Source organism: Rhyacophila brunnea, unplaced genomic scaffold (assembly GCF_057557595.1).
Source record: "Rhyacophila brunnea isolate RB1 unplaced genomic scaffold, BYU_Rbru_1.0 scaffold_15, whole genome shotgun sequence".
In the NCBI taxonomy this organism is placed as follows: domain Eukaryota; kingdom Metazoa; phylum Arthropoda; class Insecta; order Trichoptera; family Rhyacophilidae; genus Rhyacophila; species Rhyacophila brunnea.
The window spans coordinates 8213080-8240394 of NW_028232806.1; the positions used below are offsets into that span (position 1 = coordinate 8213080).

General features: G+C 33.6%; 1 protein-coding gene across 1 annotated transcript in view; it reads right to left on the reverse strand.

Annotated features, from left to right (window-relative positions):
* SP2353 (EGF like, fibronectin type III and laminin G domains protein pikachurin) overlaps nucleotides 1–27315 on the reverse strand; it is a 404662-nt gene that overhangs the window by 16984 nt on the left and 360363 nt on the right. Inside the window, exon 9 of the mRNA XM_085943262.1 lies at nucleotides 5686–5763. Coding sequence (XP_085799388.1) covers nucleotides 5686–5763 — 78 coding nt within the window. The remainder of the gene's footprint in view (nucleotides 1–5685; nucleotides 5764–27315) is intronic.

Here is a 27315-nt window from a genome sequence, read left to right on the forward strand (position 1 = left end):
CAAGCAGCTCGTACAGTAGCTCAATGTAATTGACGCATATAAGACGTAATAATAATTTAAACTCGAAACGGTGGTTTATCATACATGCATAATTTCAAACAGTCAGTGCTTTGAGAATCTATATCCTTAAAATCCCCACTCTCTCTATTCAAATATGGAATGGGGAGATTCTACATTTTTTTTCAATTACTTAACGTATTGCAATTATTATTCAAAATTATAATATAGATAACTCTTCTGTCCTTTAGCATCTTGCTCTATGCGTGAAAGCTTAGCGAATTGTTGGTAAACAGAAAAATAGCGTAGAAAAAAACAACCAAGCAAGTCAGTGGTGGCAACCCTAATCTGCTCGCAAAAAAGTAATGCGAACCCATTACAGAGGATGTTTACATCGTGCATTTTATGTAAACTGAAAAAATCATGTTTTTTTTTACTTATTATAAGTAAGTGGACGAAGCCTCGAAGCCGCATTTACAATAATAGCTCGGGTTATTTTTTAGATAACAAAATCTATTCAAGAATAATTTATTCTTTTCATTTTAAATATTATTATTAGAAGATACTTCTAGGAGAGGTTTTTCGAACACTTATTTGGTTTTATGAGAAAGAACATTTTAAAATTCAAACGTTGAATATACGTCTATGGTTTATGGAGGATTCAGATTCCATTATGTCGTTTAGAGCAAGTGTTTCCCAACATTTTTACATCTGTCGCCCGGAAAAACTCTGAGAAATATTTCACTAACCGTTAAGTCAGATATAAAATTATTTACATAGTATTTCATATTATTAGTTTTAATTAATTTTATTTTGTAACAGTCTGAATCCGAATTAAAAAAATAGATGTTTATATCAAATAATATGTAACACGAAGATTCTATTGTTAATTTAAATAATCAGATCCTGATATGTAAATAAATTGGTAATAATAGAACTTCAGATTTTAGACATAGATTTTGAGAAACCAATGTATACGATGTCTATATTTAAGTTTTTAAAAAAATACTGTGAAATCTGCAGCTGCATACCTATTTGCTTAAATAGTCGATAATAATTATTGTGGCTTCAGTTAGTATTGTTTTGATGGTACGAAGTAGGGATTGCAATACCGGTATTTCAAACCGGTATTCCAGTATTTATCAATACCGAAATACCCGTTTTAAAAATACAAAATACCGGAATTTTCGGTATTAAGAAAGCACACTCGTTTACGTTTTTGAAAATGAATTATAATTTATGTGCTGCTAAAATGCAGTGAATCCAACACAGGTGAAAAAATAATAAAACAAATTTCATCAAAAAATATATTATTTATATAAGTAATTGTCGCGATGAATTATCATAATATTAATTCGAAATAGAAAACATCCGTGACAAAAATGTTCAATTATTCTATAATTATTGATGACTGTACAAGCGTTGAATTTAAGAAGCTTTTCCTGCAGTCGGACTTATTTGCACTTGATGAACTTTTGAGGGCTTTTCTTAAAACTATTAATATATTCAAATTATTTGTAAAAAATCACGATCAATACATATTTTTAAATGTCAACATATTTTTAAAAGATTTTAATAGCTATATTTATTGATAAGAACCCACTTCGGTTTTTTTTTAATATTTAAGAAATACCGGTATTAAATAAGAAATACCGAAAAACCTGTATTGATATTTTCATTTGGTATTGCAATCCTTAGTACGAAGTGCTGCATTTTGTTTCTCTATTTCGTTTTTATTACAGACTTCTTCGACCATGTCCGATCCTAATAGGATCATATGGGCCTCCACAGAGTAGAGGTTTGTATTAACAGATTTTGTTTTTACGAGAAATGGATGTCAGCCACTTGCTCAACCTATTAGGTCCATACCCTGACTCACACACATATTGAAAAACAATATGTGAGTCGCTTAGAATCATAACTCACATATTGCAATTTTGTCGTTTTTTAGTTAAATATGCCAAGTGATTCTAAATGAATTAATCTATATACCGAAAAATAGTTGAGTATTAAAAGTCAATTTAAACCATGTGAAAATTGTTGACAAAGTTCATTGTTGGTGTAATATGTCGTATATTTCAATGAATAGAGTTTTGTCACCAACGCCTTCCTAACCAATCGGGGAGCTCTATTTATCATAGTATGCTGTATGTCTGCAACGTTAGGAGTATTAGATATATATATCTAAAAAAAAAAAAAAGTTATTCGACTCTCTCACTCATTAATATTCTAGGGAGCTCAATACTGTTCTTCTAATTACAAAAAATAGTGCTCTGTTGGTTTTTAGCGATTATCTCAAAACTTGATTTTTGGAATATGTGAGTTCTGATTCTAAGCGACTCATGTGTACTTGCCAGACCCATGATTCGAACCTGGGACCCATGGCATGATAGTCCAACGCTTATGCCGCGCGGCCACCATATTACAGACTAGACAAACAAATTGTATGAGTATTTAATTTTTTTTGACTGATTTGTTTGGAATTTTTGGCATATACATTTTTAATTAGGTGACAATTATTTGCGGACCGGTGATTGGCAAACGCTGGTGTAGAGAAAATTTTATTTCATACACACATCTGCAGTACATAGTAATTTATTATTAAAATATACGCCCGCAATTCTACAAAGATAACCCTAGAAACTCCGACTAGGTAGGTACTTATCTCGGAATTAGGCTCAAGGGCCACTTTTAGAAGTGTTTATAGTATCTCTTCGCATACTAATATTATTATTCAGAGAAGAGATTATTTTACAAATGTTACACTACTTGCGATATATTGAAATTTATTATATTTTTGTTATTTTATCTTGTGGTACCTACCCGTTTATTGATATAACTAAAGATTCGGCCGCTAGAAATTGATGCTGGAACGGCGAGCCTGAAAGTAATGCCGCAGGCGAGAATTTTTCGACAATGCGATGATATAACCGGCACGAATTTATTTATAAAAATAACTTACTGAAAAAGGGATTTGACCCCGGCTTCGCTCGCATACGTACATTAAAGTCCATTCTGCTGTAATACTATTATTATCTAGTTTCTTTTGTGGTTTTCTATTACTAGACACACTGACGTCCCTAGACAACATGCCGCCCCTAGCGAGAGCCAGAATGTCGCCCCATTTTTAAAACAGTATTTTTTTATCATCTTTTCTTGACGCAAACATCTAAGAAATGTGTTGTGTGGATACATTACTAATTTAAATGCCATCTCTACTTCAATAGACAGTATTGCGAGTCCACGGTTTCAGATACATTTAAAAATACACCTGACAACTTTAAAAACTCGCGATGACTGGCAAAAGTATTTGAATAAATTTATTAGGTAAGTATGTACCTACCAATTCAAATATAATTCGTAAATCTGCACGAGTCATTGGTGGTCACCAAGGACGTCGAAGGGCAGCGGAAGTAAATTAGACATCGTGAACCCGACAAAAAATTACAGTCCTGTTAAACCTTTTATGTTAATTTATGTTATTTTTTACATTTTATTTCCAATCAGTGAGCTAATTTTTTTTAATGGAAAGATATTTTCGGTATTAAGTTTAGGTAGCTATTTCTATAATATATACCATATGTTTCTCCTCGATTTGCCGCCCTTCAAGTAACTGTCGCCCCCAAGTGATGCTCAATCTGCCTACCCCCACGGGACGTCACTGACTAGACATCGTTTTAGAAATGGCGCCTTTCCAATTTTCAACATTTCGTTCGGAGATTATTGTAGCTGGCGACCCCCATTTCGAGTGGCTTAAATTTGACGTGCCAAAATGGCGGCCGGCGGGTCTTTTTGAAAAATGTGCGTTATAATTAACACCGAGGGAGTATTGCGTTGAATTTAAATTCGTTGACACTTTAAACCACATCTCATTAGTGTGATGAGAGTACGAAATGCTGATGAAAGTATCGATAAGGCCATTTTCATACGTAGTTTGGTGGTGTGATTATAACCGTAGATAGTTATGTATGATATTATTTTGTGATTTTAAATCATATTATCCAGGGAATACTCGTACTTGTTTGCTTGTTTTTGTAACATGAATTGTCAACTTTCAGGTTTAGATAGAGGAATATATATTGGGTAAATGTGCCGCAGATGCCGTCATGAGATTTTATAACTTTTTTTTTAGACCAATGTATGAAAATTTCAAATTTTAAATTAACAATTAATATTGGATCGAAAAGCCTATGTGCCGACATAAAAAGGTATTTATCATAATTATCTACATGGAATGAACTGTTTTCGTAAAAAAAATATTATAGAAGCTCATGATGGCATCTGCGGCACAATTACCTATATATTGTTTGGAAATTTATGGTCACTTGTGATCGAAAAATCTCGTCTGTAGGATTCTCGAGGAAAAATCACAAAAGACCTAACTCGAGAAATAAATTTTACGAAATTTCGAGAATTATTATTTCAAAATCTAGAAATTGTCACTAGACTAAGCTGTCGGCTGGAACCAGAATGTCAAAAAACACATAATTAATGGGAACTGAAATACCTAACGGGTGTGGAGTAACAGGAAACCGATCTCGAGTGTGGAAGAATATGGGATAAAGATACAAGGTGTCAAGACTACATCATTCTAAGATTTTCCTCCGTTTTGACAACTGCTCTCGGTGTATGCACTGACGTTCATTCAATATTGGTGTATTTGAAGGTTTCAACACACAATATTGCATGTCTATAATGTGTGTTTCATTTTCGTAGGATACTCACATATTCAAAACCCTGCTTCAAAATGTACCGTATTGGGGTATAGCCTACTTATATAAATTACATTTATTTATCTGTTCTGTGTGTACGAGCATCTGCGTTATAGTTAAGTCGTTGATTTGTTAGGAACATTCATTTCACTTATTTAACATATTCTGTACAGTAGGTCAACGAGAGTCACATTCTGGATTTTCATATATTATATAAAGAGCCTCACCCATAGACACGTTCACACATAGTATTAACTACATAAATGGAAATTTAATTACATTTTACACAAATCTTAATTGCTATATAAAGTATAACAAATACGTATATTAGAAAATATAAAAAAATAGGAAAGAAAACAATACGCGAATCTGGTCACTTATTACATTTAGAAAGGAAAACTCGCAAAAATACAAGTATAATGGGAAAAGAAAATACATACTTATATTTTTTTCAAAAGATATTGGGAGCCGCACTTAACCCAACGAAGAGCCCCATGTGGCTCTCGGAGCCGCATTTGCCCATGTCTGTTCTATAATATTATATTCTAAAATTTGCTTTTATTTTTTTAGGTTCGTTAACCTCAGAACCCCAAACCTGGTATATCATTTGAGCCTGATACTTCGTGATAATTCATGACGAACATTTCTTTCCTGCATGCGATTTTACGCTACTAAAAATAAAGAAATTGTACTTACTTAAAAAAATATGCATTCAACCCATTAAATCCCATGGAGACCAATAAACACTCTTTATGCAGTCCCCAAAACCCTCGGAACTGAAGCAATTTATTATTGTTTAGTAATGTAACTTTATCTTGGTTGTTTTTATATATTTTTATCTAGCCATTGTTTCGTTACTTACAAGAGAATATTTAATTCACATAAATATCCCACGGGAGGTGCTCTCCCCTCGAGGAAAAGAGTGTAAAAGAGGGTTTATGTACAATAAATACATTTAGATACGGAGTTTTTTTACCTGTATTTCCAGCCACGATAAGGCAGTGTCTCCCAAGCCGTGGTATCGAAGAAATGAGGATCCATTAAACCTCGGAACCTGGAACAAAAGCAGAATAAAATTGGTCAGCTTTGATTCATATAATATATTTCTATACGAAGTATACGGCCATAACATTTTAATTATTAGTAGCAATAATATTATACATTTTTAAGTATAAAATAATTGTTCTGTTAAATGGAAATCATCATCATCGGTACTACAACCCAATGTGGGTCCCGACCTCATCCAAGTAACCAGGTCTACCCTTAGCCTTTTGAGATGATGTGTATTTTTCTACACCGCCTATTTAGACCAGTCTTTCTCAAAGTGGGCGATAACACCTCCTTGTGGGCGCTGGAGGCTTTCAGGGAGGCAGTAGAAGGCTCAAAGAAAATTAGGGGGCGTTAAGTAAATCTAGAGGGGCGACGGCAGACAAATTCTATCTATAAAAATCCGACGGAATCTAGACACGATTCCACTTGGACATACCAGACTGGGTGTTGAATCCCTTTTCAAATGTCAACACAGCAGGATAATCCCAGTTAGAAGAACTAAAATTAAAAATTAAATTCAAGAATGGCTACCATGAATTTTGGCTGCAGAAGCGAATCTCTTAACTGTACCCTGGGTTATGGTTGGTTATTCAACAATTTCTGATAGTATTCCCATCGTCGTATTTATGTGAACATGAATTTAATGCTGTAGCAACGTTGATAACTAAAAAAAGAAATCGGCTTGCAAGTTACTGAACGCGGCGACTTTTTTTAAGTGAATTCGAGCCTGATATTAACAAAATCGTCGAAATGCATCAGATTCATCCTTCACATTAAATAAGTGTTAAATTCAAAGCTTTCTTGTTAATATAAATACTTCTAAATATGATTAAGTATGAGTTTTATTTCCTCTCATTGAAACATTCTTTGATATCAGAAATAGGATATGTGTCACACCCTATCTATCCTATCCATATAATAATGCATGTTTCAAAATTATATTTGCAATAACTGTTTTTAAGATACGCAACAGATGGTAATGTAAAAAGCTAAGTTAAAAAATACGGGGGGCACTAGATTTTTTTAAATCTCAAAGTGGGCGGTGGTCGAAATAAGTTTGAGAACCTGTGATTTAGACTAAAATTAGATGGTTTGTGCTGTCTCATACAAAGTTTAGGATTGCCGAGGTTTACAATATATAATAATATATCTGATAATATCTCTTGCGTCCCGACTCTCGGCTGAAATCAGTCCGATGTGGGTCTTGGCGCGGGCAAGACAGTCATGCACATAATCCAAATTGACATCTATATAATTATATTATAATCAATTCAAATAAACATATATCAAAAGTTTTCACACGTGTTTCCCTGGTTACCAACCAAAACCAATCAAACGCATTTTAACCCATTGAGACAGGGTGAATTTTTCAGGATCACTTAGAAAGGCACATTGATTTCTAAAATTAATATAACTCATTTTAATTCAAATAAATTCTTTAAATATTTATAGGTAGTGAATTCTTCTACTATTTACTTATATTTTAAGTTAATTTTGTGTATCGGTGGAATAAAGAAAACATGTCAAATATAGGTTTTTGTGTTTTTTAAGCCATTTTTTATACGAAATGACAAAGGTATAAAGTCTATGACACAAGTAAATGATAAAATAAAGATATACTAAAACTGGAGCAAAATATAGTACTTTTTAAGATATTTAGAAAATGGAGGGTCATTATATGTTTTTTACTCACTCTCACCTACCAAATCGGTCACTATTTTGTTAAATTTAAATAAAAATACATTTTATAAATCAAATAATTCTTAAAAAATATATGGGACTCTATAAAGATAACTAACACCATAAAATGATAGCTACATCTATTATAAAATATTTGCAACTTAAAAAAAAATCAAAATATGATTAAAAATGTTTGGTTTTGACCATGCCCTGCACCTTGTAACAGCGGCGCGAAATTGGCGCCGATTGTCTCCAATGGGTTAAGAAATTTAGCGAATATGGATACGTACATTAGAATTTGAACGGTTTTTATTGCATATGAAATAGAAGAATTAATAAAATGTAATAGGTACTTATGTAATGAATTTATATAAAAGTTGAGACTAAAAATTGAAGGGGCGGTATTTTAAATATGTACCTATCTATACCCAAGAGCAACACTTTTTTACGGAAGTCACTGATACACCGAACAAGTTAAACGAATAGCTGATAACCAATATTCGTAAAAAGTTAAAGTATAAAGATAAAATACACTGACTGTCTTGACGATATATTTACGAAGCTATAAGTGTAAATATAAAGTTTCATTAAAGTTGGAGAGTTATCCCACAGCTGATGCTGTAAGCTGTCTACCTTGAATAGAGTGAATTTACGAGATGACCCTATCACTGAAATTGGAGTGGTATCGCTCTATCAAATTCAATTTGTGGTCACCCTGTTATTTATGTGAAGGGTGGCAAGGGAAGAACATACCAATGATGCTTATTTTCAAACTTAAAATTAGTAAAACCACATCAAACGGTAAACATTCTAATACTAATCATAAAAGACAATTATTATTCTAAATAATGTAATATTTACAGTTCAGATATTTAAAACATTATAAATTTCATAAATAACATAATTAAAAAATAATTACAAGATGAAAAGAATTTTTAATATACGTCTTTAAATTTTCTGTTGAATTATTATGCTCAATATGCTCAAACTTGTACTTGATATGAAGTAAATAAAAAACAAACAAATAAACAAATATAGAATACTGAAATGTCATCTTGACATTTCATTTTGATTTCCATAGTAACGCACGTATATATTAATAATGTAGTTGCTATGACCACCCCCTTAGCAACCAATAATAGTCTTTTACTTTTTACGGATGTTTCTGAAATAACTTTCCATACAAAACAGAATTAACTGAAAATGAATTCAATTCTGCTTAAAGATGGCTAAAAGTATTAAAATAATGCATTGGGATCGTGTTCTGATACGAGTATATTCTAAAAGTTTCAAATGTCTAGCTAGTCGGGAAGTTAATTGAAAAGCAATTACAAGATTTGTACTGGAAAACCAACCACCGGACAAACAAGAATACGAGCTAATAAAAACGTTGTAATAAATTAAAATTATGATATTTTTTCATACTTACATAATATTTCATATTAATAAATCACATTGACTGCTGACTAGTTTTTAAGCGTCCAATGTATTAAATACTTGTCGCAACAAATGCAATAAAAATTTATATATCATACCTATTTTAACAAGCTAATGCGTATTATAGCATCTGTAAACGTGCATGGATTTACTGGCAGCAATAGTGCGTATGTTAAACAATCGTGACAATAACTGTTTACACGTGAAAGTGGTGACTGTCTCTCCAATCTCATTCTTCAAGAGTAAGAGACGCGATGTTGTCATTTTATAGTAAGTACTATTTGACAGGTAGTGAAAATCTGTTAACCTCAAAATGAGTATAGTTCGTTTTTTTGCCGGCAGGTTCGCCACTATCGTACTATTGCGCAGGCGCAGATCGACAAAATCACTACTGTCGCATGAAAATTTAGAAGCTTCCAAACTTTTTGCATGCATGCAAGCTTGCAACTGCAGGATAATCTGGATAATACATGTTTACCCATACATTTTCTTGTTATGGCCGCGATAATACTTACGGTCAACAGTAAAATCCATGCACGTGTAAACGGAGTATTAGGTTCTGAAAATAATTATTACATATCAGTTATTCGTAATTTTACTGCATTGGCACCCCCCAAACATAAAAATTATCAGAATAATTTTAAACATTGAAATTGAAAGCCAATAAACTATACATTAGACAAATAAAAGCACGGCAAAAAAATGATTTGTAATTCTCAGCACCAATTTTAGAAAAATTTCTTAGATTTTAATCTGAGATAAACACACATCATAAATTAGCTTTAATTGTAAAAAAAAGTCGCCTGCGGCGCTATTATACTTCTTGGCCATGAACATTTTAAATTATATAATTGTGTAATATATTTTCTGATATATGTGTCGATTTATTGCTCCATTATTAAAGTAGATTTATTAAAAATCGCTAATGATTCACTGTATAAGTACCTTTAATTTGAACTAAAACACAATTTCAAAAACGTAATGTAGTGTTTCACACTGCCTTTAATCTTAGCGGTAGGTAGGGGACCAGCCAAATATCCTAGCGTGAGGGCCCGTTTCAGGATGTGGGGGCCATGGTGTAGGTACACCGAGTGCAATAGACAAAAGACCGATTGACGAGAAATTAGGCTGTGTTGTATTGAGTAGGTTTGTGTGTATAAGTTAAATGTAATAATACTTTTTTTTGTCCATTTTCAATTAATATTTTGGAACCTCAATTTTAAAAAACCAAAAATCGACGATAAACATTCGGCGAAAAGAACGACTACACCCACTACAGTTGGTGGTGGTGTAAATCAAAAGAACATTTTTTCAGTGGAATTCGGCATAAATATTGTAGCTCTCTAGACCAAGCGGGTAGCACAGCCGATATTATTTGAGTAATGTTTTAGCACACTAGGCGCACATGTCCAACATGGTCGCTGTTAGTCACTTCCAATCCGCCAGTCGCTGATGACACGCTCAACGGTTACCGCCACTATGCCTCCAATTTAGTAAAAAATAGAAGAAACTGTACAAATTTGTAGCAGTGTATTGTGAAAATATGTAAAAATAACTATATGAAGAAGAAAAAGAGCCTTTGGGACAAATTTACTTTCTCCTCCTTGCCCCCTCCCAATATTAAATCCTGAGTGCGCCACTCGCATACATATTTATAATATATGGACACATGGTTCTCTCTTAAATCTAAATACCTAAATTATCGACTTACCAACTTTTGGCAGAAACCCATTTAATAGGTACATCCAGTAGCTCTACCGTCTATGAAGTTATCGGTGCGGTTTTAAATCCTCCGTCTGGCAAAAATCACTAAGTTGTATTTTATGTATGATTTTTGAATCGGTAGCGGCAAAAAGTATGACCAGTTTGCAGCTGATATTTTGTTTTCTTCATGTTCCTCGTTTTATTGTGTAATTTTAGAGCCCAGGCAGGTGAATGACCTATAATATGTACTTTCCGATATAAACCTGATTTTATTTTCATTTAGACACAGTCGATCGGAGAGGGTCGAATACCTCCTCGACAATGTGTAAGGGTCTGCCCATAATGTTGAGGTCACAGACGTAGCCGTCCAGTTGACTCGGTTTGTCGAGTATCGTAACACTCAAGTTAACCTGGGCCTGGGACTTAACCTAACTTAACCTAACCGCGTATTTGATGGCCGAATCGAAGAACAAGTGAGTGAGTTTGTCTCCTTGCTGGAGACCTCGGGATATCTCTAAACCCTTCGTTATATTTGACCATTGTTGATCAGTGTTAGGTTTATCATTTAATATTTTTTATTTAAATTTAATATTAACTAATGTTTTGTAGGTAGTATATTTATTTTACAATCACAGGCGATTTTCCTTGACAAAGATAATGCAAGAAACAGTTCAAATCAATCATACAGTTTTAAACTAATACAAAAATCGGTACTGTTCGGTTATGAGATACAGCGGAAAACACATTTTGAAAATACCCGATATACTGGATTATTTGTTAGGTTAACCTAACCAAACCTAACCTAACTCAACCTAACCTAACCGAAACTAACCCAAACTAACAAATAATCCAGTATATCGGGAATTTTCAAAATGTGTTTTCCGCCGTATTCCTCATAACCGAACAGTACCCAAAAATCTTCAAAAGATACGCATTTCTCACAAATTATCCAAAGCATAATAAAACCTCTGTAACTAAACTAAAAGAGGCCTAAAACATTAATTTACCGTCAAACATATAGGTACGTACCAGTGACGAGGGGTGGAGGCATTCTGTTAAGATTCGACATAAATAGTGCATACCTACTAAACTTTGTCAGTCATACTTATTTGTATTCATTGGACTAAGAAAACAATTTGCAGATTGCTGGTTAGTTTTCAAAATTCAATTAAACCATGCCTAAACCAAACCATAATAGTTTAGGTATGCTGTGGGCGATTTTACAAAAATATTGCATACCTACCTTTTTAGTCATACTTCTTATTTGTTTTCGACGAATTATGAATGCATGTTACAGATCTGATGCTGTTAGTCAGTTTTTTTAAAATTCATTAAACCCTGCTTAATCCAAACCATAATCGATAAAAAATATTCTTCTATCCATAAAATATCTAAAATAATGTATGCTTTAATGACATAATTAAAAAATAATAATATATAGCCGAATTTTTTGACTATTATAAATTATGGCTTGGATTAGGCATTGAATTTTAAAAACTAACAAACACTATCAACCATTGTAGTCTTAGTTCAATGCAAACAAATACGTTTGACTGACAAAGTTCAGTGTGTACTATTTATGTCGGATCTTAACAGCCTACTTCGACTCTTAGCCTCTGGAACGTAATTGTGCACAAAAAATAAACCAATAATATTATTATTAGTCATCATCTGATTGCATGAGATTCCAGTAAAGAGATAAAATGATATTTTACGTTGGTAGTTGTAATTTATGGTTTACTTATATTTTATTTTTTGTCGTAGGGCCTTAAATCGGTTGTGCCTCGGGACTTCAAGTCCTTAAATCCGACACTGTCTACAATTTTATTGTGGTGGAATTTTAAAGGTCTGTAAATATATCGCTGATTTTAATTTCGTTCATTGAAACCGAACCATCCGATGGCAAAATCATAATGTTATTACGTCGCTCCTAGTCAAAATTTCATTCAATTATCAACCAAAGCGTACTTGGAATGTATTTACAAGGACGTTTCGCCAACTGTGGCTTGATTGCTTTTGTCCACAGGTGTGAAATCGCTTCACCAAATTGAAAATGTGGCGACGCGATGTTTCGGCCGACCATTTTATATATTATATCCTGTGTTATTTACATATCGTAAATCGCGCTCAGATGCGGGATCCATTTCGATTCTGTCCGGCGTTATTGTATCAAACAACAAAATGATAATATTATATATTCGTATATTAAAATAGCATAGTAAATTGTGGGTTATATAAAAATGTGTTTTTACTCGTCATAATGAAGAATGAATAATGACGTTATGCATAAATTCAGACATATACTTACATTATTAATAAATTAGTGAGCCAAATAACAGACAATCGCCCAATAATAATATTTAGGCTATACCTCAGTAGTTGAGTAGTTGAGGTCTAAAAAGATCGTTGCTAGGCGATGCGCGGATATAATTTGTCATATAAATCCAACATGCGTCCATTTAATGTTCTGTTTATTGTTCTATTAGTAACAATAATAATATATTCATTGACATGTTTTCTTTTCAAGTAAATGGGTAACGTTTTTTAGTCATCTTTACACGATTTAAGAATTAATACCCACGTCGCCATCAGGAAACAAATTGACGTGTTCATAGCTCGACGTTCGCTCTCCGATTGCCAGAGAGTCCAAAATTTCGTCGCACCTATAGTTGAAAATTATTTGCCGTTTCACTGAAGTACCGTCTTAACATGATTTTGGACCACTGGTAAACAACGCTTTACGTGCGAGCAAGCTTCTAGGATTCGTCGAAGACAAGCCAAGCCATTCAAGAATCCAAATGTTTTACATAGGTACCTACACTCTATATGTCGTTAGTACGGAGTATTTTTGAAAATGGGTTCATTATCTGGAACGAGTTTAGAAGACATATTTTCCTTGTCATAATTTCTTAAACGAGTATTTTCCGACTAGCTTTCTTTAACCCTTAAATGCATGATTTTTCCGATTTTGATTAAAAAAATATATTCATATGTGGTTGATTGCCTATAAGATGGGAAAAATAATAAAAAAAAATTAAAATTATTTTTTGGACAAATTTTAATATAAAAACCATTTGTATTCATATGAATACACCATGCATTTAGCTCATAAAAGTGAAAGTTTACAACATGAAATGGAAAAATTGAAAGACTTAATTAAAACCTTATAATTATAATATTATAAATCAAATTCTTATAATTACTAACAAAACAATTTATAATACATTATGGAATAATTTAAAACAATTTTTTGCTTGATTAAAGCACAATACGATTCCACATTTCTCACAATATACTCCTATATAATAGTTATCAAAATACACGATATGATTAATGTTTTTTGAAGCATTTCTGGTTTTCATTCATTCATCTGGTTGTCAAACGTGAAACTAAATGGAAGCATAGACTTTGATAATGATTAAAAATATTACGTCAATACTAAATTTTGGAAGATTTAGACAATAGATGCCATAATATGCTGTGTATTCGTATGAATACACCAAGCATTTAAGGGTTAAGGCATGGCCCCCACAAGGGGGGCTGACAGGGCTCTAGCCTGGAGGCCCGGCGTGGTGGATCGACCACTTATGTGAGATACATATCCATCACAAATTCGCTACAATAGTAAAAAGAAATAGTTAAAATAAAAAAATAATAGTAAAAAACAAAGCTATTTCACAAGTAGAATTTTATTTTATGATTATTTTTAGTGTGTTACTTGACTAATAAAAATGACTATTTATCCAATATGGCTCGCGATTAGTGCTTCACAATATTATGATACCGAGTGCAGACAATTTAAGTGTATTTATTTAAAAATGCCAAAAACCTCGAAAAATTTACAGAAACCTTGGAGTTCCTGCTGTAGAATATTATATTACCTTAAACTTAGCGATAGGTTGGGGGGGGGGGGGGTGCCAAACATCGAGCCCTGGGGTCCCGCTTTAGGATGTGGGGGCCATGCTTTAAGGCATGCTCGCCTTTCATTCTCTTGAAGCTCGTAGTTTATTTCTTTCCTTAAAGCATTTTCCCTGGTTTCACGTGATATAGTTTCCAATCCCGATATTCTAGAAAATTTGAATTTCTATACACCTGCCAATTACATGCGTAGCTAAAAACTAACTAATGGCATTTGCTTAATGGCTTAATTCAACGAAAACATATAAGTATGACTAAAAAAGTGTACCCAATTTTTGTCGGATCGCCCATAGCACATCTAAACGATTATGGATTGGTTTCTTCTTCTTCTTTCTTCTTCGGCCATATCCGCCCCTTAGTTGGAGCATATGGACATCACGCGGCATCCTGTAGCTCCATCGTATGCACTCTATAGATAGTATTTAGCGGCCTTTCAGGACGCCGGAATCCGGTCGGCTTGGTTCTCTTCTGGCATCCGCAGCACGTGGCCGAGGCAGGTCCGACGTCGCCTCTTCACTCACAGCCTGATGAGAGGCTGCTTGGTGCGTTCTCTTATCTCCTTTTAGCTCCTAAAGTCATACCTTACCGCACACCCAGTATCCGTCGCAAACATCTGTTTTCTAAGCTTAGTATACGGTTGCTCTGAACCTTCGTAAGGTGCCATGATTCGCTAGCGTAAAGCAGCACCGTCAGAATGCAAGCGTCGAATAGGCGGCATTTGGTTTTGATCGAGTACAATCGTAATTGATTTATAAAAACTAACCAGCACCATCTGCAGTTTGTATTTTTAGTTCAAACAAAGTTTAGTATGTACTATTTATGTCATATATTAACAACATTCCTCCACCCTTCGCCACTGATAGACCTTGGTATTTATGTATGTACGGAAGTCAAACAAAAATCCTAATTCAAAATAGATGTTTTTCATGCCGAGGCTTAACTAAATGACATATGGAAACTTTGGCAGAAGTTCGTGATATTTTGACAGGTTGATAAGAAAGGAAAACAAATAATTTTGTTTTTAATAATTTGGCTTCTAATAATTTCCTGTATTTTACAGCTTCAGTTTTGACAAGTGAAAAAGATATTTTCGAATAATGTTTTGAAATATTTTATTGTTTTAGAACTTAAATATAAAATAAATTTTCTAAGAACTGCTTTCTCAAAGAAGGAACTGAATTTTTGTTTAATTGTATTCTAAGAAATGTTTTCGAGCAAACTCTGTAAAATTTCAATATTTTTGACAAACAAGTCAAAGCTTTTTAACGATCTAACTTAAGTCATAATATACATAATATAATAGATAGGTAAAATTATAATACTTAAGAGAGATGGTTCTCAAACATTTTCCCCATCAACATAATTATGTAAAATACCAATCGAAGAAATGTAATAAAGTATCACTAGAGAACAAGTATGTATTGTCTCATTGTTTTAACTACATAGATTGCGCATTATTTATTTATATTTTTATTTACTTTGTTGACTCATAATTTTCTTAAAATGAATAATTTTGTTTTAATTAATGTTAATTAATATTAATTTCGAATGCTTGGTTTTGGTGTCCCTTTAATGAGGTATTATGAAATATTAATATGCAAGTTATTGACATAATATTATTTGATAGGATACTTCAATGAATTAGTTAATTGTTTTTGTCAGTTTTTGAATTTGTTATTATAAATGCCTGTTGTGTTGAATATTATTTAGTTGAAAATGTCCCTCTGAGGCGGACGAAACCGGTCCAGATATTACATAAAAGTGGAAAAAGTACGATAAAAAATTTGAGTTTTATTAATTAAAAAAAAATGCATGTATTTCCACCATGAATTGACAGTTAACACAATAAATGAAAAAAAAAGGAGCATTTACAGATTTCTGAATGTATAATTTATATTTTTTTTATTAACCATTTCTTTTTTGTACAGGGTTGTTTGTTAGTAATTTAGTATGATTGACAGAGTTTAATGTGCACTATTTATGGCGGATCTCAACAGCCTACCTCCACCCATCGCCACTGTAGCGTACCTACTATTATTTTTTCGTTCCTTTTGAAGACAAATTTAAAATCATCCATTTTTAAGCAATTATGTTTTACGTTTTATGTTTTACGCCCACGGTGGCCGCGTGGCTTAAGCGTTGGACTATCACGCCGTGGGTCCCAGGTTCGAATCCTGGGTCTGACAAGTACGCACAGTATTGTTTTTCAATATATGTGTGAGTCAGGGTATGGACCTAATAGGTTGAGCAAGTGGCTAACATCCATTTCTCGTAAACACAAAATCTGTTAATACAAACCTCTACTCTGTGGAGGCCCATATGATCCTATTAGGATCGGACATGGTCGAAATAAAAAAAAATGTTTTATTGTGAATTACGTTTTCAAATCGAAGCGTCGCCTTCTTGACCATTTTCTGATTCCCAATGTAGGGTGATATTAAAGTTTGGATGGTTTCAACGCAACAGTTGGGAAACCATATGTTAAGACCTTCTTATGATTACAATATCGTCTGAAAGCAGACATATTGTTTTAATCATTGTTTCGAGTTCCACTGAAGCAATAATTCCAAAGAAAGTTGCCATCATTAAATTGTTTCATCTCGAGCATATATGGCAGGATTGAATTTTAGACATTATTACGCGATAAACTTTACGCAGGAGCAACTTTTCAACAAATATATTAATAAGAAACACAAGAGATTCACAGTAGAAACGAATTAACGAGCATTACAAATATTAATTTTAAGTATAATACAAGGTAAGTAGGTAAACTTTTTAAATTATATTTTGACGCCAGAGGAATAAAACATGTCAGTGATTAAACTATTCCAAAAGCTTTAAAAGGGTCATTTATTATTACTGTCAGTATCAAAAGGTACAACGGGATAAACTTCCACATTTTGATGCTAATTAAAATTAAAAATGATTTTTAATTAAATTATTATTCTATGTGTTATATAAGGTTGCAAAATTCTTCACGAAATACGTCATATACAATATACCACTGTTAAAGGGTGAAGGTAGTCTATTAAGATCCGACATAAATAGTACAGACAGCCCTCCCCGCATGAGCCGATTTTAGTGAGTAATGTTTTACCAAGTGCATAGCCAACACGCCCGTGTTGCCATAATATAATTTATAAAAACATCGCTTGTAAAATTATAACATTGGAATAAATATTCGATATCTGGCAACACTACGACAACCACACAGTCACACATATTTTCGAATAACCCAGGAAAGGGTCGCGGAGGAAGCGTGAAGGGGGCGAGGCAAGTGCGTGAAAAAGTTCGTCATGTTTTGAGGGACAAACACTTGCAATAGCTCTATCTATATTTTTCTATAATCTAAGAGTACATACTTTATCATTACTCTGAGTGCACACTAAACTATGTCAGTCATACGTAGGTACCTATTTGTTTTCATTGAACTACATCTACAATATGAAGATAGTGTTGGTTAGTTTAAAAAAAAATAATGAAACCCTACGTAAAATAAACCATAATAGATAATAGTAAAAAAATAGTTCACTATCTATAAAATATTTAAAATTATGCCGTTAAATCATAACAAAGTTGTAGATTTTTTATAGATAGAAGAATATTTTATATATATATTTTAGACAGGGCTTTCTAACCAACACCATCTGTAATATTAGATAGTCTTAATTCATCGAAAACAAATAAGTATGATTGAAAGAGTCTGCACTATTTTTGTCGGGTTGCCCATAGCACACCTAAACTATTATGGTTTGATTTAGGCAGGGTTAATTTCTTTTTACAAACTAACAAACACTATATTATACAAATTGTGGTCTTAGTTCAATGAAAACAAATACGTAAGTTTGACAAAGTATCTTCTTCTTCTTCTTCTTTGGCCATATCCGCCCCTTAACTGGAGCATATGGACACCACGCGGCGCCTCCAAGAATCCCTGTCGCTCGCCAGTCTTCTTGCTTCGTTCCAGGTCAAACCAGCATCCCGTAGCTCCGCCGTATACACTCTGTAGATTGTATTTAGCAGCCTTCCAGATCGACGGAATCCGGTCGGCTTGAAGAACAGGCAAACCAGGTTAAAGTTCTCTTCTGGCATCCGCAGCACGTGGCCGAGCCAGGTCCAACGTCGCCTCTTCACTTTCACCGTGATGAGAGGCTGCTTGGTGCGTTCTGTTATCTCCTCGTTGCTCCTAAAGTCATACCACCGCACACCCAGTATTCGTCGCAAACATCTGTTTTCGAAGCTCAGTATACGGTTGCTCTGAGCCTTCGTAAGGTGCCATGATTCGCTACCGTAAAGCAGCACCGTCAGAATGCAAGCGTCGAATAGGCGGCATTTCGTTTTGACCAAGTATAATCGTGAGTCCCAGACATTTCGCATCGAGTTGAATGTTGCTTCAGCCATTCCCATTCGGATAGCGAGCTCTTTCTGCAAAATGCCATCTCCCGTGATGTGTACAAAGTATAGTGTTCACTATTTATGTCGGATTTTAACAGCTTACCTCCAATCTTCGCCACTGCCAATATACCTACATAAATACCATTTAGAATAGTTCAGAAATATACAAATGTTTCTCGTAGAAGAAGCTTTCATTTTAATACGTTATATCTATCTGTTTTGACACAATGTCAAATGACCCATATTGTGAGAAGGTGATTTTATAATTTTTTATACGTTTTACTAAAATACATAATATCTTGAATATACGCCGAATGTATAAAGAGTACCTTTCGCGAGATATATGCAAGCGAAAATAAAAGGGAAATTTAGGCGAACGTGCATAACATATCTTAGCAAAAGGGCAAATGCGTAAATTCATTCTGGCAACAGGACGACAGTACCGTGTTTACTTCATGCCACATTTGAGTTTGACAGTGCTGCCATTGTGAATATGGTGAACAGACCATTGAATATTCAGCTTTAAGTAAGATATTTTGACATAAATTAATATAAATTACTGTTGTATTACCTATATATGTTACATATTGCTCAGAGTCAGAGCTGCATTTACATAACGTACAAATAAGCCATATTATATTAGTTGCTCCAAAGGTCATAGATCGAAAATAGTCTAAATTGGAATATGCTCATGAATAAAAAAACAGGCGCAATATTGCAACTCTCTCACACGTCTACATGCAAGACCATGGTGGGGCAGTAACGTCACGCGGTTAGCCGAAACGAATGAAAAAAAGCATCTCCTGCACACGCGCCGATGCTACATTTTACTATTATACCTATTCCCCATGCCGAGTGAAATTTGTTCGCGACGAGCAGATGTTTTTTTGTAGTGTAATTTTTCCCTTCAGAATTATATTGAACATTTTTTAAACTATTTCGATCTGCCAATTGAAATTGTCCTTATTTGTATTATACACGAGAAGTTTTTCTCACTGTCAATATGTGAATACATTTTTTTACTTTTCAATTTTAACGAAAATTATGTACGAATTTTGAAATTTTATATAAAAATAAATACTGCTAAGTTCAGGTTTTTACAGTATAAACTATAAAAACCTATACTTTAACTGGACCTAATCTTTAGACTGTTTAAACAGTCTAAATGACATAACCAGGGAACATGATAATAAGATAAGTGGGTTACCTTCTAGATGTGACTGTTATAATGTACAATTATTTATTATAGAAGGTGTAGATATATATATATATATATATATATATATAAACTTGAACACACATTAAAGAACATGTTTTTTTATAAATTACTATTAACGTATATTTACGCCATAAAAACGAAACATGCATTCAACAAAAAATCTTCAAAACCTTAGTCTATACTAAACACTTTGTTAGTCATACTTATTTCCTTTCATCGATTTGCGAGAACACATTATTACAGATGGTATCGATTAGTTTTTTTTAAATCCATCCCCTGCCTCAACCAAACCGTAATAGATAAAACTATAGCGACTGGATTTTACATTCTTATACGATTAATCTGTAATCTGTTCTCCGGACACAATCCTAAAAAATAAAGAACAAATGTAGCGGTAAGGAAAGAGCGGTTGAAAATGTTGGCGCTAAAAAACAGCCAATGAAACATGCGAATATAATATCATGGTAATCACGTCTTAAATTAAGTTTGTTTGGCATTATTATTTTTAACATACACAATTTAGAAACACTTCTGAGAACATATTATATATCTAATAGAAAGATTCTTTTTTGAAAAAAATACACCAGCAGGAATCGATCCTGCGTATTTCGGGTTTCGCACCCACGCACATTTATTTATTTATTTTATGTATTTATTTGAAAAAGACATGTTGAGTACATAACAAATTATTAATTCAGGACGTTCACAACATGAAATTTAGAATAAAAATTACTAGTAATCAGTTCGGAAAATCAGAAAAAAACAAAGTGGAGGAAAAAAAGAAAGCAAAAATAGTTTTATACAAAAGAAATAAAATTAAAAAAAAACAACAATGATTCAAAAAGTACAAATTAAACAATAAAATAGAATTTAAAAAACAGAATATATCGCTGGTTTGGAGGTAAAACTCATTATGTGCACTTTTGGCCAAAATGAGTTTTTTAATTATATCCACTAATTTTTACGATATCTATTGCTGGAAAAGGTCACTGTGACGATAGCTATCCTATTAACGGAAAAAAACTGGGGAAGAAATCATTATCAGTACCTATTTAAGATTTATGTTCAGGAAAAAGTCATTCCCGCACATAATGATTTTTTCCTGAACTGTAAACATGTATATAAGTAAGTTAGTGAGTGTATTATCTGTGGTTTGCATTGTTTATAACTATCATCTTGTGCCAACTGTATGTTACTGGTTGATTTTTTGTATAAGATGAGAATAAATGCTACTTTACTAAATAATCAGAATGATGGTGTTAATAAGTTTAATTTAAAATACTGCCTGAACGTTAAAAATGTTATGCATTTCAAATGGACCAATTAATACAGCTTTAGCTGGATTGAGCCAAAACTGGATCATTCAGAAACAATGACCGAAGAGGGTAAAAAAGTCCAGCCAATAAAGCTAGTGAGGCAAACATGAAACTGGTTATCGATCACATTAAGAGTTTCCCTTCGTAGACTTAACAGTCGCGTACGATACAGTTAACCATAGAATTCTGCTGAGTAAACTTTACATTTACAACCTCCTGAATGATTTCAAAATAACATGAGTGATTGAAAAGCTCCTGGCCAACCGAAGATTCTTTGTAACACTGGACGGAAAACGCAGCCGTTGGAGACAACAACGGAACGGCCTTTCACAAGGTACCGTCTTGGCACCCATACTGTTCAACGTTTATACTAATGATCAGCCAATCGGAGTCAACACAAAACATTTCCTCTATGCAGATGATCTAGCCGTGTTATATTAAAGCATTAGCTTCGAAGCGATTGAGAAACAGCTTAAAGATACATTAAGCGATTTAAAGACATACTATGACCTCAATCAACTTAAGCCAAATCTAGGCAAATCACGGGTAGGAGCGTTCCATCTCTAAAACATGGACGCAGGGAAATTGCTTGATGTCGTTTGGGATGGGGTGCATTTAGAACCCACAAACAGCCAACAAATACCTAGGAATCACCTTAGATCAGACGCTGTCCTATAAGCAACACTGCATTAATACTAAAATGAAGACACCAGCAAAGAACAGTATCTTGAGAAAGCTAAGCGGTAATACGTAGGGAGCTCAACTACATACACTCAGGGTCTCAGCCCTTGCACTCTTGCACCTCGGTGGCCGATTATACCTGTCCGGTATGGCACATGTCTGCGCACACGAGACATGTGGACTGCGCTCAACGAAACCTGCCGGATCGTGACGGGGTGCTTGAAATCCACGCCTGTCATTAAAGTTCACGTGCTTTCAGGAATAGCCTCCCTCTAATCCGACTCCAAACTGCAGCCCTAGTTGAAAAGGCAGCCTAAAAGAGAGTGCGCGACACGTCATGCATGGGTATCACATGTGCAAAACAAGGCTAAAATCCAGAAAAGGCTTTATGGCGACAACTATACGTCTGACCGTCTCACCCGAATAAGATAGACCATCCGCATGGGCGGCTAACCTAGCCTCTGAGGGTTTCGAAGATTGGGTAAAGCCAGCAGAGCACCTCCCACATGGAGCCATTCTTGGGTGCCGCACATGGAAAGCCCTAAACAGACTGAAAACCATGGCAGGGCGCACCCGAGATAACATGGTGAAGTGGGGGTTCTCTGAGGACCAAACCTGCGAGTGTGGTGAAATGCAAAGCATGGAGCACCTATTTTCATGCAAGGCTTGTCTAGTAAGCTTCAACTTTGACTTGATCTTACAAGCCGAGGAAAAAGGTGTTACCTTCGCTAACTTCTGGAGTGACACATTGTAGGTATTGAAGACCCAATACGACGAAGAAATTTAAAATTAATAAGCCATAGGAACATAGATGAAAATATAGAGCTAGTAATGTGGCTCCAAATTAAATGTCTACGTTATGAGAAAAAATTACCTGGAATTATCCAATATCGGTATAACCATACAGGACATTTTATTACATGAAAATTTATGCAGCGGGAAAAGGGAGATGGAGTAATGTTATTCCACAATTAGTAGGTGCATATCAATCCATATTACCAATATCTAATTTGAAAAAAATAGATCTTATTAAGTTTTGTAAAAACGGTGACATTCCGGAAGAGCTAAGATATTGGTATGAAAATTTACCATCTATATTGATCGCGACACATTAGAGACATTACCAGAGCCAGACGTTTTGGAAGACATTGTCGAGGAATAAAGAATATTTTTTATTGCTGTTTATTTTACCTCAATTTATTATAATTATTGTTTTGTCCTTATTATCATCACCAGTGTATTATTATTGTGAAATAATTATTATTAATCTCAGTGTATGTTTAATTGTTTTCAATTTGAATTGTTACTAATTCCTATTTTGATTAAAATAAATAATTTTTATTCTTTAGTACTTAGTAGTAGTCTTAAGTACCTACTAAAAGAGAATCCAAAACAATAAAAAACATTGCAAAACCCTTGGCAAAGTATTGACATACTATCATTTTACTAACAAACATGTGTGTGGAAAAACTCATTATGTACAAAAACTCATTTTTTTAAATGTTCCTAATTTTTTTATAGAATCTGATTACCTTCAATGTATTCTCTGATTTTTTATACATTTTATACAAAAAGAAGAAAAAATGTTAATTTGAAATTGGATTTTTAATTGCAAAAAATATGTTCAAACCTCATTATCTCAGAACATCAAAATGTAACATAATGAGTTTTACCTTTAAACCAGCGATATAATGGATCGCCAAAAATATCTACACCTCTAGGGAGTGCATTGACCAACCGCACAGCCCTCGCTATTGGTGCCTGGTGAGCCTGACATAAGGAAACAGCTTTCACCCAAAATAGGTCATGGCTGCGACCACGCATGTAATTGACGGGTGCGTAAAAATTTTAATTTTATAGAATATCGGGATTGAAAATGATACCACGTGAGAGCAGGGAAAAATGCTTTAAGAGCAGAAGTGACCTACGAGCTTCAAGAGAATGAAAGGCGAGCATGCCTTGAAGAAAGTTAGTCGGAAAAGACTCGTTTGAGAAGGTGTCAAAAGGAAAATAATTGTAAACTTTAAAATAGAGATGACGAAGAATTTTTTTCTGAACATTGACCACAATGTTATATGTATCCTATCTAATTGCGACAAAATTTAACTAATAGCTCTTACAATACTCTGAAGCGCTTTCCAAATTTAGTTACTATTGGCCATTGGCTGTTGTATTTTAAATCAAAGTAGGTACGTTAATTACTTTAATTACTAACCGACGTCACATATCACTGATAGTTAATTATTGCAATATTATTTGTTTAGAGAAACATAAAATAGCCGGCGGCGTCAATGGGGTTTGTTTGCAGCGCCCTAGGACACCACAGCGCACACTTTGAATACCATTGTCTTATTTAATTATAATAATAATTATCAAAGATTTGATGTCCTCATGAGAAGAAGCGAATCGCAGCTCTGTGATGAATGTCATGTTTTAGAGGACATTGTACATTTATAGCACTACAATGCCCTAGATATGAACTTCACAGAGTACAGTTGCGAATTGCGGATATCTATGAGAATGTCGACGAATTGAAGGGTGTCCTGGCGGTGGGTAAGACGGAAGAGCTAGGCAAAATTGTAACAGAATATTAGTGAGGGCCTGATCGACGGATCCCCTTCTAGAAGAGAAGAGGCGATATGACAGCAAATCGCAGTCGAAGCCTCGGTAAAATCAAAAAAAAAAAAAAAAATAATTATCATTTTTATGTAAGTTTCGGTATAGGTTATAGAAAATCACCAGGATTTAGCGAATTTATTAGATCTTTATTGTGGCATTGTTATGATTGTTAATACAATGTTAGGAGAATAAGAAATGGTTTTCGTGTCCTCCTCAAAATTTGTTAAAGTATCTATCATTTTGTCCTTTTGTCAAAATATGGATGATGCGGTAGACTAAATAAATAGATTGGCATTGTTCTTGTAGACATCCTAGATTTACTGTGTTGTGTGCCTACGATTAGTATCGCTTATTTCCTTGTCAAATAAGAGACAGGCTACGAATGGATATATGAAGGGTCGGAGACTTGTAAGAAAATGCACATGTCATCCTTTGTTATTGACGTAATTAATACTTCCAAGTAAATAGGGGACAGAATCCCTCGTAATGTGATCCGCGCTATTTAGTTTTGATAACGTATAATACACACAATGATTCTAATACTACAACAAGGAATGAGTATTCGAGAACCTGTGCGCGCATGTTTCTTACAGAACAGACATATCTACGCCCTTTACCGTACATGGAACTCTTAACCGCCAACACCACGTCATCTCAAATGTATTAATCATACGACTTTATTTTTATTTTATGGTTTAAATCACAACACCATAAAGAAATATGGTACAGCCTCAGACTTATTCACTAGAGGTGAGTTGAAAATACTGTCACCAGTTTATGTACTCAAGTATCGGATGAAACTACCCATACTCAGTACGTGTGGCCCAATCAACTTGTTCCAAAATACTTGTGATGATATCATCGCAAGACGCTGGATAGTTGGTAGACTTTCAATACTATTGACATTAAATACGCGTGAGCGAGATAGCACTTGAATACAATTATTATATTTTAATTTATTAGTCTGTGCATGCGAATGACATCATCTTATGTATGAACAAGAGGTCATACATTTTCTGTAGCAGCATATTATTCCCTCGGAAATGTGGTGAGGTGACTGAGGTTACGCAGTTTACAATAAAAAAAATCATTGTTATTCATTTTATGTTAAGGGGGGACATGCTCGTCGAAGGTCAAAATTGAGTTTTTATTGTATTTTCAAACCATGATCCTGGACACTCCTTAAACGTTGTAGATAATCTATTTATATAATTTTGAAGCCTTATTATCCTTTATAGTTATTTTAAACATTTGATGACTGCATGAAGTATTTTTGTTACATAAAATAGTATTCTTTTAAACCTCTCGCTCTAATGTTTTAGAATATGGTCATATTTCGGTACAGAACTGTGGAGTGGTGTTAAGATTTTTTACATTTATTAATTTTTAAACACATTTATAAAACCATTAGTATAATTTATTACGAGATAATTTTTGTAAAATATTCACGATAAAAAAATATTTTGATAATCTCTGTGATCCCAAATTTGACAAGAATTAGGCATTTTATTATTCAAAAAATCGGCAAGATTAACACATTTGAAGATGATTCTAAAGATACTTATTATAAGCTATGTCTTTGACCATTCAAGTGTGATAAAAATCTTATGAATAATGATTGCTTTATAATAATTATTGACCTAAGAATAAGGTAGTGTTTTTTTGAAATACGCAATTTCTTTTGTCATTCCCTAGTGGTTAAGCTACAACATACGGCCGTAGCCATAAAATGACAAACTATAATTAAAGTAGGGAATAAAATTATGTTAACGCGCGTGTTTGAACATGTACCTAACGGATTTTTTTTTAATTTTTTTTTTAAACGGTACATGTTCAAACACGCGCGTCAATATAATTTTACTCCCTACTTCAATTATAGTTTGTCAATTTATGGCTACGGCCGTATGTTGTAGCTTAACCACTGGGGAATGACAAAAGAAATGGCGTATTTCAAAAAAACACTACCTTATTCTTAGGTCAATAATTATTATAAAGCAATCATTATTCATAAGATGTTTATCACACTTGAATGGTCAAAGACATAGCTTATAATAAATATCTTTAGAATCATCTTGAAATGTGTTAATCTTGCCGATTTTTTGAATAATAAAATGCCTAATTCTTGTCAAATTTGGGATCACAGAGATTATCAATATATTTTTTTATCGTGAATATTTTACAAAAATTATCTCGTAATAAATTATGCTAATGGTTATATAAATGCGTTTAAAAATTAATAAATGTAAAAAATCTTAACACCACTGCACAGCTATGTACCGAAATATGACTATATTCTAAAACATTAGAGCGAGAGGTTTAAAAGAATACTATTTTATGTAACAAAAATACTTTATGCAGTCATCAAATGTTTAAAATAACTATAAAGGATAATAAGGCTTCAAAATTATATAAAAAGATTATCTACAACGTTTAAGGAGTGTCCAGGATCATGGTTTGAAAATACAATAAAAACTTAATTTTGACCTTCGACGAGCATGTCCCCCCTTAACAAGAATATTATAACATAACATAAAAACAAAATGTGTTTAAAATTTTATAATAAATAGGACATTTCGAAAAGCCCAGC